The sequence below is a fragment of the Polyodon spathula genome, chromosome 8, assembly GCF_017654505.1.
Source record: "Polyodon spathula isolate WHYD16114869_AA chromosome 8, ASM1765450v1, whole genome shotgun sequence".
Taxonomy (NCBI): Eukaryota; Metazoa; Chordata; class Actinopteri; order Acipenseriformes; family Polyodontidae; genus Polyodon; species Polyodon spathula.
Genome location: NC_054541.1, coordinates 39077017 through 39095376, shown reverse-complemented (window position 1 = coordinate 39095376; position 18360 = coordinate 39077017). Strand labels below are relative to the sequence as shown.

Genomic DNA, 18360 nt, shown 5'->3' with positions numbered 1-18360 from the left:
GATGACAGGGACTTGTTCTAGGATCTGACACTTCTGGGAGATCGAGGCACAGTAGGCAAGTGAACTCACATTTTGGAAATCCAGACTGCTACAATCTGTCTTCCTACAACCAAAAAGGACTTTTAATAAAGCTGCATTCCTTTAGATTAGATTAAAAAAAAAAAAAAAAAAAAACAGTTTCCCTTCCACTTAAAGGAAATGTGTGATCACAGCACATGTCAAGGTGCTGCAGGGCAACAAACTGCTGTGTTCCAGAATCCACCAGAAGGGGTAGCCCCAACATCATTAGCAAGGATATTAAGATTTGAGCAATTCCCAGTAGAATGTCTCTCCTGCCTAGAACAACAACCTGTTCTATATATTTCTTAGAAGGGTCTAAATCAGAACTAAAGATTTAGCACAATGTTATTTCACCATGCAAACCTAGCAACTATAACATATGCACAATGTAAGTCTTTGAAATTCACCCAGCTTAGACATGGATAGCAGGGCAGACTGAAATCCAATCCTATGAAAGCTATCGTCACTTTAAATGTGACGGCATCCTTTTTCCCTTAAAGACCCCTAGTCTAAATATTATTATATAGTTAATTTACAGCAGACAAGGTGGCCATACGGTTACATTACACAGAGCAGTGTGTGCAGACAGTACATTTCTAGCATGAATTCATTGCATTCTGTATAGTACTGGTGTTGCTTATGCACAATGAGCAGTACAGTTACCTGTAGTGGAAGAAAAGAACAGACTATTGTTATCTGTCACTATACTGTTCCGTGAAAGCATGACGTTACTTATGCAAACTTTTAATTATTCATCAATTGTGGCAACACATCCAGAACACTGCCAGGGAAATATCTAAAATAAACTGTGTCAGCATAGGGCATATACAGGGGCCCCAGTACGCCTGATTGGATCTACATTTTAAATGTATTTATTTATTGTCTTTGGTTCATCACGTTTAATAAATCCACAGCAAAGTCTGGCTATGGGTTACAGATACTGTAGCCTATATCTTCAGTCAAAGGCTAGGACCTTCACAACCCACAAAGCTAAACAGAATTTATAACAGGAGGAGGCTGCAGCAAGAAATGCAACAAGACATTCTATTTTATGTAAAAATAGAAACTGCAAGCAGTGTGCAACTTCCAGAAATTCAATACATGTGCAGTAAAGGATGACTCCTGTTACTGCACTGTTAGCAAGTAATTCCAGCCTGTAGCAGCCTCATTTTAATTCATCAGGTAAAGCCAGCTCCAGTTAATGCAATAATGTATTGCCTTTCAGAGCCAACACAAGAGCGCGTTTACTGTACTGCACTTCATTTTGAATGCTGTAGTTTTATCTGCAACTTCAATTTAAAAAATGCAGTTTTGTATTAGATACACAACTATTAGTTGAAACTGTTTTATAGATACACAATTATTATGCACAATGTGCAGAACACCTATCATAAGAGCAGTACTGTGTTATTAAACAAACGTCTATGTTCAGAAGAAACGCATTGCTGATTGTTCCAGTAGTGGTTCTGCAAGTAACTCAGCAATATAGAAATCCTTTAACACTGTTGTCGTTGCTTTGGTATTTCTTATACATCTATTTATCAACCAAAATAATAAAATAATTTGGGTAAAACTTGGGTAAAGCTCAAAGTTGCTCAGTACAGAAATATGTTATTGTAAACACACAGATATTTTCTTATGATAAAAGTGGTCGATCTGTGTAATAGCTTTAATGCTTGTAAAATATTAAGTGGTGTAACACATGAAATTTGACATGTGCAATATCGTTCTGTAGAACTGTAAATTTAATGGCTTTCTTTCGGGTGTGTTGCATGCATAAGCGATTCTCACCATTGTTCAAGTAAAAAAAAAAAAAAAAAAAAAAAAAAAAAAATCCCTACCTTCCTGTCAAAATGCTGTATGTGAAGATCAGTCATTTTTCTTAGACGCAGATTTCTGACAGGAAGGCAGCAAAGTGAATAATATAAAGGTCTTTATGTTTCCTTGAAGCCATTAGGCCCAACTGCTTGTTTCAACATTTGAGGATTGGGACACACACATGCTAAGCCAATTAGCTTAAAAAATAAACATACAAAGCAACCGTCATCTCAAAAGGTATAAATATTATTTAAATTCTAGTCTTGTTCACTTTTGCTTTTATAGCTAGCAATGACTGGTGTGACAATTTTATTAAAATGCTATAAAAATAGTCTAATTGCTAAATGTAGTACAAGAGGTTCAGATTTAAATGTAACCTTCATTTTATTAAACAAGAAAACTCCTGGGCCTGCTAAGTGTTAGGATAGAAAGGTTAAGGAATCGCATGGGATTTTGCTGTACAGATTCATTAAGAATCTTCATATCTGCCATGTAATTCCAGCTGACCATTGCTAAGTGGGTGCCTCATTAGAAAGTCGTATCTTGATGTCTCAGTGTAATATCCTATTTAATTAACAGTGGTCTTCACACCGCTGGCTCTCAGAGGTTACTTACGTTTCATCTGTATAGGATATTCCAAAATATTCCTTCTCTTTCAGGTTAAAATGTGAAGCCACCAGGTCCAACAGATCTTTCGCCAGGAGTTTGGGCTAGAAACAAAAAAGACATGAAACAATGTTTTACTTTCCCATACTACAGTACAACGTGCTGAAAATCAGCAGCTGACACTGACCGATAGAAGCTAGTAATGAACCTGCAGCTATCCAACTCCCACTTCTCAGCAGGCTTGTCACTACAGAGAACTGGTGTTTGACTGGGATGCTTCAGAGGGACGAAACAGTAAACAGCTGGCATAAAATACTACAGAAGGCCTGCCAAGAACAGTACATATGGCTGTAAACACTTAAAATGTAAGCAATAATTATTCTATGGATAATTTTGGAGGTTCCTGCAATTAAATGCCACAAATTGCTGTTTTTACCCAGGTCAGGTTTTTTTATTTTTTTTTATTTAGCTCAACAAAAAGACCCACACCAATCATAAAATGACTTGGCACACCCACATATTCTGAAAATAGTGCATGCAAACTGGCACAATGACCCGCCATGTCATTTATATAAAAAAATGCCATCTCAGCTGAGGGTCCTTTTTGTTGATACAGTAGGAATACACAATTGTAAATACAGCTGTGCCATACACAACACTTGGCAATACAAACAATGTGCTGTTCATTGAGAAAAATGACGGTTTTGCTTTCTTCACAACTCATGGGTTGCTGTTTTGTTCCTAATTATTTCTGCATTACTACCGTATGTTGTACAGTAGAAGTAACCTAAAAACAATGTCTAAACCCACTTTGTGCCATGTACTCACCATATACCATTAACATAACACATGTTTATACTCACATGTTACTTCTACTCCAGAATTGAACCACAAAACATGAAGTAATCGGGTACCAGCGACATTCTTTGATATCCCATATACAGAATACCAAATGAACACAGCAAACCAAACTACCAAAACATATTCAGTATCACAGTTATCTTTAATAATGCATTCTCCTTCTTGTTTGTGAAAGCACACATGTGCTTCTACGGAGCTCTCGAAGTTCAAAAGTACAGCTGATACACCAGAGTATAACCACTAATCCGTCCCCCTGCAACACTCCTTCAACGCATTTCTTACATCTGTGAGGAACAGACTGATGCAGGGGGAGGGGGGGCAAATGGTAACACTCTGGTCTATCATCTGTACAGTACTTGGAGAGGATGGAGAGGAGAGGTTTGGAGAGGTTTGAAAGAACCCATGTGTCCTCAAAAGGGCTCCAAGATCTAAAAGATGTAATGACTGAAGCAGACAATAATATTCTTCTTTAGATTCACTTTGCACAGTATAACACCATGTTGCACTTCAGTTACCACCCTGAAACTAATTTCTCTCCACTGGCAGGGTTAATGGACGGCTAGTTGATGGAGTAGTAACCATTTCACTACAAATGTTTAAAAATAACAGAACAGGTAATAATTGGTCTTGTTCTAAATTATGACCAATATTTGTTCAATGCTACACAAGTTCCAACCGAATCGCATTTAAAATATACAGGCGTTGGCACAGTGTCGAACACAGGATGGCACCGACAACAGCATTCTCTAAATGGGATCACATATGATCTCATGCAACAATCCCTAACAGAGTATAATGTGGAGTTACTGCAGTGGAAGCTGAATTCATCCCTGCCAGCTGTACTGTACTGCAGGAAATTAACAGAATATGACTTTTAGTATTTCAAATATATTTCAGAATTATTCAAATAGAAATACAGAAGTCTCAAATGTATGTCTCAACCAACACTGGGAGTTACAAATCTTAACAATAGAAACATTTTCATAATAATTTACTGTTCTTAATAATTTGAGTGTTCTGACAATATTAGAAAAATATATACATACACAAAAAAAAAAAAAAACTATTTATAACTAAGGCTATAAAGATGCCTGTAAATTTCTACTACATAGCTCTGCAAAAGACCATCATAATGTATAAACATTTAATTATACGTTTGAGTCAATATCATACGGCACTATACATACTGCAAATGGGACTGACTTGGTTTATTTTTAGATACATAAAAATCCCACAATGGATTACCTAGAAAACTGAATCCATATGAGGTGCATTTCAGAATTACAAATGTGTACCCTGAAGCACATATGTAGGCACAGACAGAGGCATTACGCTGGGATCACAAATTAACAAAAAAAGTGAAGAGGATGGAGGGGGTACTTAAATTGCAGTTTCCATATCTTAACACTGAACAGTGCTTTCTGACTAATACGACCATTACTCACTTGGGACCACAAACACATGCAGCTTTCACTTCTGCAGTCCTTCTGAATAATTGATCAATTTCATTTTTAGAACAATCGCAACCCTAATATAACAGTACTATAGCTAAATATACTGCATTGTTAAGAATAAAGTAAATGATGTCCAGTGCATGAACTAAAACCTACCTTATTCATGCCAATATAATTACAGTTGCAGAACCCTCCGTGAACACAAGAACCCACTGTAAGCTATGCATTTTATTTACATGAGTAAATGCTTACAGTTCAAGGATTCAACTGTGTCTGGAAATCTAAAGAATGTTCCAAGGTACAGATATTTGTATTTGTCAGCTGCTGCATTGAGATGCAATATCTATTTAAAACTGGCTCGTTTGCAGGCAGCAGAATAAACATTACAAAACACATAGGGGAACAACTGAAATAAATGTAATTATTCAACTGAAAAAGCAAAAATGACATGCACTAATCTGTAAAACAGATTTTATTTTGTGTCACAATATCATACTGGGCAGGTTCTGTTTTAACCAGGATCGGATCAGTCAGTTTTGTTTATTGCTAAGTGAATAGACTTACTGAATGCTAGCTATAATAACTCACACTTTGTATTGCTTTCACCCATGGAATAAGTGACATAAATGTTAATTAACCATCAATTGGAAAGGGACCATGCCCAAAGGGGATATTTTCCACTGGGGAATCTCTTCACTCTTCTTAATATGATAACAGTATGCCTGCAGCAAATGTTTCTGCAAATGGCAGTAATTGACTTTTCTCTTGAAAAAGTCAATCATCATGTCTAATCCATTTAATTGATTTAGTATAAACAGTCAGACACCAGAAAAGGTAAAAGTGCTATAATAGCGGTCTTAAAGTATCTTATTTGCAACACCAATCTTGTAACCAGTTGGAAAGCAAAGATAAGTGATTCTTACCAGTTTGTTTATTAATTTACAGTAAAGTAGCTCAGATTAAAAAAATGACAAAAAAACTTTAATATCTCAAAATCACAGGTACAGATATACTGTAAGTAACATTACTTTTATGGCAAGAAGTAATATTCAACAATATGCTGTTTCAAAGAAAATCAGAAAGCAAAAAGTTAGAGAATCGCTGAAACTGGATTTTTCAGACAATTTTACAGATTATTCTACTAAAAAAAATTTTTGCCCTCCTGCTATGAAATGCTGGGCCACGCTCTCAAGGCTACACATTTAGCTGCATCTACGAGTATTTATGCATACCAGTTTATCAAAATCCTTTTTAGCCTGATACGCTAAACTTAGATTTTCACATGTGGAACTTTTACACACAGCTAAAGTTACACACCTGGTAACCACACTTTATGAATACGGTCCTTTTCTTTATCGTGTGAAACTGTAAATAAAACAAAAAGTAAAGATTTTAAGGGCTGTCAATCTGCCAAAAATCTAATCCACAGTGGCACTGTGAAACACAAAACATGTTCATGATTTTAGAGATGAGGGCATCAAAATCGCGGTATTGTCAGTCTGCAACAGTACAGCTTTCCTTAGATGAGAACAGGATTTATAAAGCCAATTTCACCATGGAAGACACAGTTCTACTTTATTATTTTTCGAATGTTTCACAGTGAATGAAAGACGGGGCTTGCTCTGGCAATGTAGTCAAATTGGACAGTTCAGGAAACCTATTTATCTATCAGAACAGAAAGCCTTTGAAGTGTGGCAGTTTGTTGTCTTCCAAATTAACTGAGGATAAAATAAAAAATAATAAAAAAAAAAAAAAAACATTAAAAAAACTAAAACAAAGTCATGAGTGGCTAAAGAAAGAAAAACCCTCCAAAAGCACTTTGTTACCAATGTCACGGGAAATAAGTTAGCAGTGAAATAAGTTAGCGTTTGCCTTTTTGGAGCCTTTCTGCGCACGCGCGAATCTTAGACCTTAAAGGCTAGGATAACTTAAAGGAGATTTATCCAAGATTTTACAGATGCCATTTGTATTTTTTTTTAACAAACAAAAACAGGTATTGCAGACCGTATTTTTTCTGTTTAAAAATATGACGTTTGACATCATATTTATCTTAGTGGATTGCAGACATTCATTTTCTGTTTAAAAAAGTAACATTTGTCATCTGTTTTTAGAAATACATTGTATTTAAAATAAAGCGCTCGCTCTGTTTGGATGTGCAGTGTGGAAAATAAATAAAATACACATTTTAAAAACATTATTTTGTCAGTATAATTTATGTTTATGCAGGAGTTAAAATCACTACTTGCCAAATGTTTATTTCCTTTCAAAAATGTTGTGTCATATACTGTGGCGTGAGCAAATATAAGCGTTTATTCTACGTAGGCTCAGGTTGAACGAAGTTATTATTTTCACGGTAAAATGCTCGGTTGTTTTTTTTTTTATTTATTTTTATAAATGTTATGGGGAAGTGGGTACAAACACTTATTGAGACAGAGAATACTGTTTTTGACTGAACTCGTGACAAAAATCAACTGACAAACACTAATTTGCGCATATACGCATATATAGCTTTTGATATAAAAACTAATTATTATATATATATAATATATATATATATATATATATCTAATATATATATATATATATATATGGTCGTATACTCACACATTTGCTTCCTATACATACTTTCATACCAGCATATGAAGTAACACACGCAGACTTCACATATATGGACGTGTATATACACATCTGTATTATGAATGATACATTAGAGTGCGGTACTTACAGATCGACGCTTGTGATACTGTCTGGTTTTGTTTGTGTATTTTATTTTAAAAAATAATTGTTTTAGATTTTGCGCCTTTTTTGGGGTGAGCCAGGGCAGTATACAATATAGAGGGGAGGAGTTTGTGACTTGGCAGCTGTAATAATCTAATTGCACAAAAATAAATCTTAATGCTTAATTGTTTTTGATATGCGGTAACCAATACAGAATATCGTATTTATTTCTCCTTCTGCAAAGAAAACCTATAATGTAAATATCTGGCGATTACGAACTTACAACGACAACTCTGATGATGGTTTAAACTGGGAACGTGTCAATAATATTGTCATATTATTTAAAAAAAAATGTTATTATAACGATTTAACACAAATATATTAATGAACATAAAAATAAATCGCACGACCACGTCTTTGTAGTAGCTTAAAGTTAGCCTCTATTATTAAATAAAATACAACATGATACAATAAAAAATATTAATAATATTATAACAATGTGTTTTCGATTTTATCCACATATAAAACGTAGCTTTAATAAAGATCCTGACAACATTTTTAAAAGTAAAACAATTTTCTGAATTAAAGTTTACCGACAGCAAATGGAGACGGCTTAACCTTGCCTTTAAGGTCTACAATTCGCGCGTGCGCAGAAAGGCTCAAAAAGGCAAACGCTAACTTATTTCCAATGACACCGGTATTGTAACTGGAAAAAAAATTCAGCTTACCACAGTGGATAAATGTGTGTTCTATTACATTTGCAGATATCATTAATACAACATGACAGTGTAACAGACACTGAAATTATGTAACACTCAAACTGTCAGACAGAGTTAGTCATATATCTTATACATCAGATTGACTGTACTTGTCTGTAACAACAAAAACAAACATTAATATTAAAAGATTTACAGTAAGACACATGATGTGTATTCTCCCTCAGCTCAAAATGCAGATTCATGGTGGATGCTGAACACAGTCAATAGTTTAGCAAGCTGCCATGACTGAGGGCAAATGAAATGGCTCATCAAGATGGAAAGACACAAGCTTAAAACTAGCTCTGGTTCCTTTAAAGTAATTTCTTAGGGTAGACATTTTAATCTATTATCTAGTGCTACAGCTGACCTTTTATTTTCCCTGCTGTATAGTACTACCTTCAATTTTGCCAGTCAGTTGAACCCTTTCCAATTCTGGAAACTAAAGTCTGTTTCTGCTCTATTACCTTATGAGTGTGTACTCCTTTGGAGTCCTACAATGCGCCATATCCTGATAAAATTGGTTCTGGATGTGAAGACTAAGGAAGGGTTCACTCCACTTTGAGTGGAAGGCAAAAAAGTCTCATTAAAATATATAAATTGTCTGAATTAAGATAGACAACGTGATGTGAAGCACCTCTATTGCTACTGTTGTCTTAAGGATGTGTTTGACAGTCTTGCAAGAAGTTGTCTGCTGATAGCGGAGACTGAGCACGATATAAGACATGGTGCATCAAATACTTACAGGCTCTCCAGGTTGTTTTATTAAGGAAACTAATAGGAATTCCTTACCACTAAAATAATAATCATACACCTGTCAGTATAGCACAAAAAGGGGTCCTGTACATTGACAAGAAAATTGTGTTTCAAAACGTATTTGTGCAGATGCAATGTAACCATCACAGCGGTACACCCTAAACTAGCATTAAATTGTCAAGAACTCAAAGTGCTTGCTCTGCAAAAAGCAGCATGAGCCGATCTACTGTTGTGCTCATACAAACAAAAGCTTTACTTTGGCCAAGTGTCTTAAGTTATAAGATTAAAAAACTTTTTACATCTGTTGTGTGTTAGACATGTAGCAGAAGAAGAAAGCATTATGATTGACACTGTGGAACCTGCATTACAATGCCTTGACAACAAGGCCAGTAAGAGAAGGTTGTCTGAATGATAAGGATCCAACTCAAAATGATCTACAGCTGTCCTATGCTACAGTATTGCACCTTTGTAATAGATTTAAATTAATGTTTTCAAACACTCCTTTGTACCCCTTTAGCCCTTGGGCGCAAGCAGAGTAGACAAGGGAACATTTTGCACTGCTGTATTACAAAAGGCTCCCACTGCTGCCATTGTACATCTTCTCTCCCAAAAAATCCCAAGACCTGGGAGTTGCAAACAGAGAGCTCTTCGTCCACTGCTTTTCCTAACCAAAGACAATTGACATATCCTGCTGCAGACAGGTGGCCAGTCTTCCACAGGGCATTACCCATATACTTGTGTCAAAGTACGTGTAACTGTAGCCAGGGATTGAACACATGTCGTCTTCTAAATGAGGCGACACCGAGACCACTCCATGAATCTGTTTATAGTAACTAGTGAAGGGTAACAATTAGGCACATTTGCATTAGTGAGTGGTTCCTAGTGGTTATTAGAGTTGATATTGTTACTAAACACTCAGAGGGCTCTATGGCCCATATAAGCAGCGCATACAGCAAGCCCCTCCCCTCCTCCCCTCCTTCCCTCCTTAACCCCCTCAACAAAACACTTAGCCCTTAATGGTCATACAATGAGAATCCATGACCTGAAGTCAGTATCATTTCCTCATTAGTAAAGCATTTGTGATTACAATCTCTTCTCAAATCCCAAAGGTACTTTGCACAAAACAAAAATATTGCTGCCCCAGCCCTGATTTTATTATTTATCAGTGGCTCAGACGGTTCCCACAAAAGCTTTCTTAGCAGGAAGGGTTTGTGCAGCTGGTAGACAGAAGGGTGCAGTGCAACACACTGGTTTTTAAAGGTACAATTGGAGCACGAAGGATAAAAACTGGAACATGTAGGGCCTATGCCTTATTGAAAACTAAGGGTATTTGTCCATAAGTGTTACTGTACTATTTAAAAAAGATAAATTAATTAAATTAAAAAAAAAAAAAAAAAAAAAGCTTTAAAAAGCTTTCAAATGTTACGAAAACAGTATGAAGAGCAACAAATTCAAAAACAGCAACTCCCAAGCAGCCAGGGACACTACATATTACCATAATTACATGTTATCCTATAAATGATTACTGTTTACCAATTGGAAACTAGCATTAAAAGTACATGTAAAGAATCTATATTAGACAGTAAAAAGCCTTTAATTTGCCAGTGCCTAACTATTTTAGGCACACTGCAATTTGGTAATACACAAACTACATCGGAGTTCCCTATTATTCCGTTATTAAGATCTCATGACCAACACCAGCAGGACTGTTTACAAATGCATCATACTTAAGAACCATGGTACGACAGGGTGCTGACATGTTGAAATATCACAACGGCTGTGGGTGTTATAAGGCATGAGAACACAGGTGGATTGCCTCTAACCCCACAGCCTTTGTAACATTTCAGCATCTCTCAACAGCCCAGAGTACCAAATTCTATTATAAAACTGCATTTATCGTCGCCACTTAAACATACTAATTAGGTAAACTCTTGATAATGATTTTCATTGGTGTGTTCTTCTGCAGTTTTAAAAAAAGAATGTTCAGGTGAGATATTATAGGTATTATTTTTATAAACTGTTGATCACATGTGTATTTTTATTTTAAATTACATTTTACTGGAGAATATTGGATTGATTATTAAGAACAGTTACTAATAATGTGATTGCTGTAATGCTACTGAAAGAGGACTGTGCAGGTGTTTGTGTAGGGGGAGCAGTTAGTCTCTGGGTCATTTCCAATGTGGACAAAGGACCGTCTGAATCCGATTGGTTTGCCGCCACTGCCAGTAAAGCATATGGGACCAAGTATCGCTTTCTTCATGGCTTGCTTGCCAGTAGCTTCTCATGGATGGCTTATTTTTTGTGACCCATTATAGACATGTTTTTAGTGTTTGAAGCCCAACTTTAGTGAGAACATGAACATCAGTGATGTCAGAGCTTACTGAATGATTTGTAGATCAATTTGAACGTGCAGGACAGTGTATCAATAAAGTCGTCAGGTGTAGTACATGCTTTTTTGTAATGGAAGGGGTGAATGAAAATGCTTCAATGGGTGCAACACGTGACTCATCAATCACAGAGCAGCATCTCTGACACTTTATAAAAGTTATTGACCTATCGTAGGTACTATTAACTAAATGCATGAGGTCCAATCTAAATGCACCACTGCTGGTCTTGCAACTTTAATGAAGTTACAGGACCTCACTGTGCAAGTAAATACCTCTTTTTGACTCAACTTAGACATTAATGCAAGCTAAATAATTCACTATTAAGAGTAAGAGTGCATTATACATGCATTTACAGTACACTTGCCCCTTGGAAACACTAGAAAACTGACATCAATCCCATTAAAAACACCAGCTGTTAAACAATTGAACAACAGCATATAGCAGGCTGTGTGGTACAGTGATTAAAGAAAAAGGCTTGTAACCAGGAGGTTCCCCTGTTCAAATCCTGGCTCAGCCACTGACTCACTGTGTGTGACACTGAGCAAGTCACTAAACCTTGTGCTCCGTCTTTCGGGTGAGACATTGTTGTAAGTGACTGTGCAGCTAATGCATAGTTCACACACCCTAGTCTCTGTAAGTCACTTTGGATAAAGGTGTCTGCTAAATAAACAAAATAATAATAATAATAATAATAATAATAATAATAATAATAATAATACAGTAAGGCAGACCTGATTTGTGGTTCCCTAAAGTAATCAATAGGAGTTATTACAAGGGGAACCAACGGTACCTCAACAGCAAAAGGAATTATGTGAAACTGGACATTCTACTGACATTCCGAGGATATCCTGATTAAAATGCGTAGATATTAATCTAGTGCTACAGTAAATGGTAGCGGTACTGAGATATATGATCATGAAAATAAACATGCTGGCTAACTAACTGGGCATTGTCTTTAAATCACATTTGAACTTGTGCTGTACCATGACCCAAATATTTTGGAGCATCGTTGGATGCATTATCCAATAAGATGTATCCAGAAAGAACAGCATCTTGTGTTTTTATAAAGCCTGATTTGGACATCCATTGATATGTGACAGAACCACAAGACACATTGCACAGGGATATTTAAGACATACATTATTTTAATTGTGTGACTGATTAAATGGTTTAACTTGCCATTTTAAGATGCACTCGCTTTCATGACTGTGGAATGCTGCATTTGATAATTTACCCTTCACTTTCAAAACCCCAATACTCACTTTTTCTTTGAAACCAGAAGTAATATATTTTCCAATCAATTGATGGAAGGCTGCTGAAAGGGCTTCAATTAAAATCAATGTAACTGATCTGGTCTTGTCATTGAATCTAGAAAGGGATTGTAAATCAGAAGTCTCTTGTGATATATTATGCCCACATGGATTTTGATGCAATTTTTTTTAAATATATATATATATATATATATAACACTTGAAATTCAAGGATAAACTACAGACCCCCCCCCCCCCCCCCCCACCAAAAAATTCACCACCCCCCCCCCCCCCCCCCCCCGGGGGGGGGTTGTGATAGTAGTCACTCGATGGTTCCAACATAATAACCATTTATGACAACAAACACTGAAATCTGTTGACTCCATAAAGTAGTCTGGAAAGACAGCTTTCACTACTCTGAATGCCAATGAAGGCTGTCATTTTACATATTTTTAAGAATTTCTAAAGACGACAATAAACTGAGTTCCGCTTTCTCTCCTACCCACCCCATTCCCAAGGACATACTGTAGTTCAAAGTGTTTATCGGTAATTTAATAGCACTGGTTGGCACAAGAACAGTGCACCTATCAACTCAAAATAAGTGGTTTAATTGTGTATATTGGTTTATTCTGCATTACCCAGTGATGCATATTTTCAACATTTGCCAAACTGTTGATTTCATTTGGATGAAACATATATATCCTTACATTTTAATGTACAGAATAATGCAGACACACAATGCATGAATTCTGAAATCTGTTCAATATTGGCTACACTGTTACTGTAGTTCTACTTTATGTACTGTTCATGGCACAAAAACTTGAAATCCAGCCCTCAATCACTTTGCCTGCAAAAGCGATACCTTTGCACACAGAAGGAAAGCACAGGAAGAAAAGGCAGGAAGGAACTGCTATTTCACACTCCGGGGCGTACCTGCAAATCCACATACCATATCTGCAGACATACACTGTAATTACAATGAGATCTACAGGAATTGCCAGGATTCACCCATAACAGGCCCTTACCAAACTGATCCATGAAGTCAGATTTTACGCTTTGTATTAGCTTTGATTGCCTACAGTAAGTATGCCTTCAGGCTGCAGACAGCATCTCATGGGTAATGCAAACAGAGAATACTAATCACAATGTGCATAAAATGGTTGTGTGATGCGAAATACTGTCCATTCAGGGCATAATTGAGACCATGAGACAAATTTCACTGTTGACTGGACCTGAATTCAAGCCCAAGCCTCTAGAGGTGAAAGACACAAGAAGCTGGAGAATCAGCCACTGAAGCATTCTCATTGAATGCCTCGGGAACATTTGTTAAACTTCAGTTTTTAGACTTGAGAATAGTCGTTAAATGAATTAAACCATGAGGGACTGCTTCTATGTGAAGTACAGTGAGTGAAGGTACTGTAGTGATTAGACCTACCACGTGTACAAATATCACAGTTTGGAGAGAAATTGGAAAAAGACAGTGGTGGCTTTTTAAAACAGTCAAAGGAACACTCCCATGTGTAAACAGTTTTATAAGAAGGTATATAAGGCTAAACACTAAAGCAAAGACACTTTGCTGCAATTTTAATTACAGCCACCCTAAAGATGGTTAATAATGGAAAGCTTTTTTCAATGTTTCTCAAAAACACTTTTTTTTGTAAGTTATCGATGTTGTATAGCATTAGAAACAACCGTAGATATTCCTAATTCAAGGGATTATCCTGATGATATAAATATATAGATATGCTTAACAGTATTACCTACAGTATTTTTGACATGATTATACACCAGTTATCTCCATGGAAACAAAATAACCAGCGATGAAATCAGAACAGTTCTAAAAGAAAATAAAAATACCTGCACAAGAAGTTCGAGCTTCCTGTCATCGAGAAGGTGCACTTGACATCGACGCCCCTCAGTCATCTGGAAGAGAAAGACAGAAGAGATTAGCCTCAGCGCTCAGCATGAAAAATCAACTGACAATTAGGTTGAGGCAGCGTGACAAGAATGTCAGTTCTCCCCAAATTTGTAATTGCCGGCTTCAGTTGTTGAATACACTCACATACTGTACCTTCACAACAGGCCTGGGAAAATAACTGTACATGCTACCTAGATATATTTTCTTTTGCTAGTGCACTGCTGCCACATGTGAACACATTGGCTAAAATAAAAAGCATTTAATTTGCTTTGTGTTATTGTGCATACGTGTGTATATAATAACAGTACGACATTAATGCTTTTTTTTATTGTTTTGTATGTTGTTGTTTGTGATGTGCAGTACGAAATAAAACGAACAGTAATTCTAAGTGCCTAGGTATATTGCTGCTAAGGAATATGTAGTTAGATAGTAAAAACGGGGGAGCCAACTCAAGGACCGCGATATATCCGAATGCGCAGTATAACGAGGTGCGACATAATGAGGGGTGGGTGTATTTGAAACCGCCATTTTTTTGTTTGTTTTGTATACAACTGTATGATTATGAATTAATGTGTCACAAGAGGCTATGCACCTTCTTGAAGTGTCATGTCAACCTTAAGAGTTATAACACACACATAAAATAGATGAGCCCTGCTAAATTAGTCTTGGTATTGAGATAGAGGTATCCAGGCACCCTTGCACAGTCATTACAAAACAAGCTCACTGTACATATATTTCATATACTTTATAATGGCATGTTAGTAGCTCTGCTAAAATTAAAACTCCATACCACAATATTTTTACTTGACTCAACCCTCAGCAATTGCAGGGAAAGCACAGTGCTTATTTCTTCTGGCTGCTGAATAAACTGTCCGTCAATATTCTCTTCATGATGCAACTGCAAATATATTGGTCTGCGAAGAAGGTATGTGCATTCCTGTGAATGCCCACTTCAGCTTGCAGCTGTCCTCATGATAACATTTTTCAGAGCACCAGCAATGGTCCCAATAATGGTCACTTCCTGTGTATGTCAGGAGCTTTTGGCAAGTCTAAAGTTCTGACATCCTCCCTTAAGGAAATCCTTAATAAAGCAAAATCTATTATAAATGTTAGCTGGTCACCAGTGCACAATAAATTCTCCAGACTATTATATTCCAGTTTAGCAAGTAGTGCAATACTGGAGTCTCTCAAGGCTAAACTATGGAAGAATGTTATAAAAAATCATATTTTAGTATAGAACTGAGTATGATTGAGAGGCGCAGCTTTAAGGTTAACCAGATAAAAGCTGGGCAGGATTCGCATTTACTACACCTGAAGTGTAATGATTAAAACTACCTTCAGCCAAACAAAGCACATTTCAATCCCATTTCAAAGATGGTCTCCAAAACAGTGCAAACTGCTTTCCATGTTCACCCAGGGTCATATCTTCAAAGTAATTATAGCTAAAAAGAAGAATTCCATAAATCTTAGCCATTTTGCTCTTCCATTAGCTTCATACACTTTGAATGTACAGTTTTAAAATAAAATGCATGTTTTAGCACATGTGTATTTTCATTTTAAAACATGATACCTGCTACTGCTTTAGGTTAATGGAAGCTCAGTTTATAGGTCTTATTCTTGGGTATCTGTTTGCACTTCCTGGGTCATTTCACCTCAACAGTGTCTTCTGGGTCAAGGCATGTTACTGGCTGAAAGCATGTCAGTCAACTGGGTAGGTAGCTGACTGGTTATTGACTGGAAAGAAGCCAGTGAAGTTAACCAGGAAGTATAAGACAGTCAACAAGCATGGCTTCCAAACAGAGTTTTCATTAACATAGTGTAGAACCAGATTTCATGCTTGGAAATTAATAAACATACTTGTTATACCAATGTTTTTATTATTTTTGTTTTACTATACATGTTTTTCAAACTATACATTTGAGACCTTTAAAATAAGCTGTGCATGGCAGAGACATTTTATGTAACTGTTTTGTTACAATTACTTAAGGATGAAGTTTCCATTTCCCAGAGGAACATGTTAGCCATGTTATATCTCCATATACAACTGAAAATAGACATTCAAAATTTTTTGAAATAACCACAACACATCCGGTTTAAAATTTTGAATGGAGGCTCCTGTATAAATATTTAGACAGTTGATCCCTCCCTCAGAAGCATTGCGTCTAGAAGTCTACTAGTTGGTTTGCACAGCTCTTTTAGCTATACCAATAAACTATGTTTCTTGTCTTCAGCTACAAAGAGTGACTGGGAGGATTCAATGCATCCCCAGACTGTGGAATGTTCCCTATTTCTCTTCCACTGTTCCAACACCAAACTGTTACGTTCTTGGTGTTTGTGTTGAAGCCTGGGACAGTAAGGGTGTTTAAATAATTTTAAAAATTAAACAGTTAGACTGTGTAAAGTCAGTCTGAGTTTGTTTTGCAGTTCTTTCACTTTGCAATTCTACCCCAAACAGTTAGCAGGGAGCTTAAATTGCTTTTTTTTTAAATGTATTTATTTTTTTGGGGGGGGGGGGGGGGTTACTTTTGTTTTATTTTTTTCTTTCACAGTTAACATAACATTACTGAACACAGTGCTGAAAAGGTGGGACAAGGACTGTAGCCCACTTCCCCTCCCCCCTCTTAAGCTGGCAGAATAATATATTTTACTTTAAATCCTGTTCAGACTCAGTTGCTGGTGTGGCACGGTCTAAATAGTTTCCTTTGTGAATTGAACACAACATTGTTCCAGTCATAATCTAATAAAAGGCCAGGAATAGTAACAGAAACACTAAAATGAACAAATGTTACAGTGCTTTCTTTCGTCTGTACAGATTGGCAAATTAAAACCCAGTTGCAAGCCACTATTAGGCATCATAGCTGTAACATACAACAAATCAGAACACAGCACTACTGCAATGCAATGTCCATTACTGCCTTAATTTACTATTAACACGTATATATATATATATATATATATATATATATATATATATATATATATATATATATATATATATATATACACACACACACACACACACCACACCCTGCACCACCTGCACGCTCGATTTGACAGCACGTCTCAGTGATGACCTCCTTACCTGGATTTCAAGTTTGGCCTAAAGTTCAAACCAGAACATATGGTCTTGTATCACATACACAGAAATCACGGAACACCTTGTGGTTACAGGTGAGCAACAGTCTAATCGTTTTCCGATTTGCAAAACGAAATGACATGTGTGTGGTACTGCAAATAATGCAGCATGCATATATATATATATATATATATATATATATATATATATATATATATATATATATATATATATATATTGTGTGTGTGTGTTTCTGAAAAACTTTACAGTAATTACATCACTCTGTCCCCAGAGACATCACATGCCACAACAAATAAACTTGATATCATTATCAATCAACCATAACTAAATCAATAACTACATAGATACTGTACTGCAGGTACCACTGTAGGACCATTCCCTGAAAATAGTTGTGCGATTGTAAATACATCGATATCATGCCAAAGAATATTATGTGCTGATGACGGGTCTATCCGAAACACAAGCGTTTTATCTTGAAAAAGACTTGCCAATGCAGAAATCATTTCAAACGGCCAATAAAAATACAGTACTTCATTGGCAAAAACAAACAGACACTGTAACCATACAAAACGATACATTACAGCAGCATAAAAACGGCATGATATTGAGAACCAGTGCAATCAGTAATAAAAACGTCGTTGCAGAAATTCAAAATCCTTTTAAAAACATGTCCCTTT

At 36.2% G+C, this 18360-nt stretch overlaps 1 protein-coding gene across 6 annotated transcripts in view; it reads right to left on the bottom strand.

The window, feature by feature from the left end:
* Positions 1 to 18360, bottom strand: part of LOC121319920 (FERM domain-containing protein 4A-like) — a 138352-nt gene that overhangs the window by 56153 nt on the left and 63839 nt on the right. For all 6 annotated transcript variants that reach the window (XM_041257882.1, XM_041257881.1, XM_041257880.1 and 3 more), the window contains exons 2-3: positions 14526 to 14591; positions 2494 to 2588 (exon numbers count right to left, since the gene is read on the bottom strand). In XM_041257882.1, coding sequence (XP_041113816.1) covers positions 2494 to 2588; positions 14526 to 14591 — 161 coding nt within the window. The remainder of the gene's footprint in view (positions 1 to 2493; positions 2589 to 14525; positions 14592 to 18360) is intronic.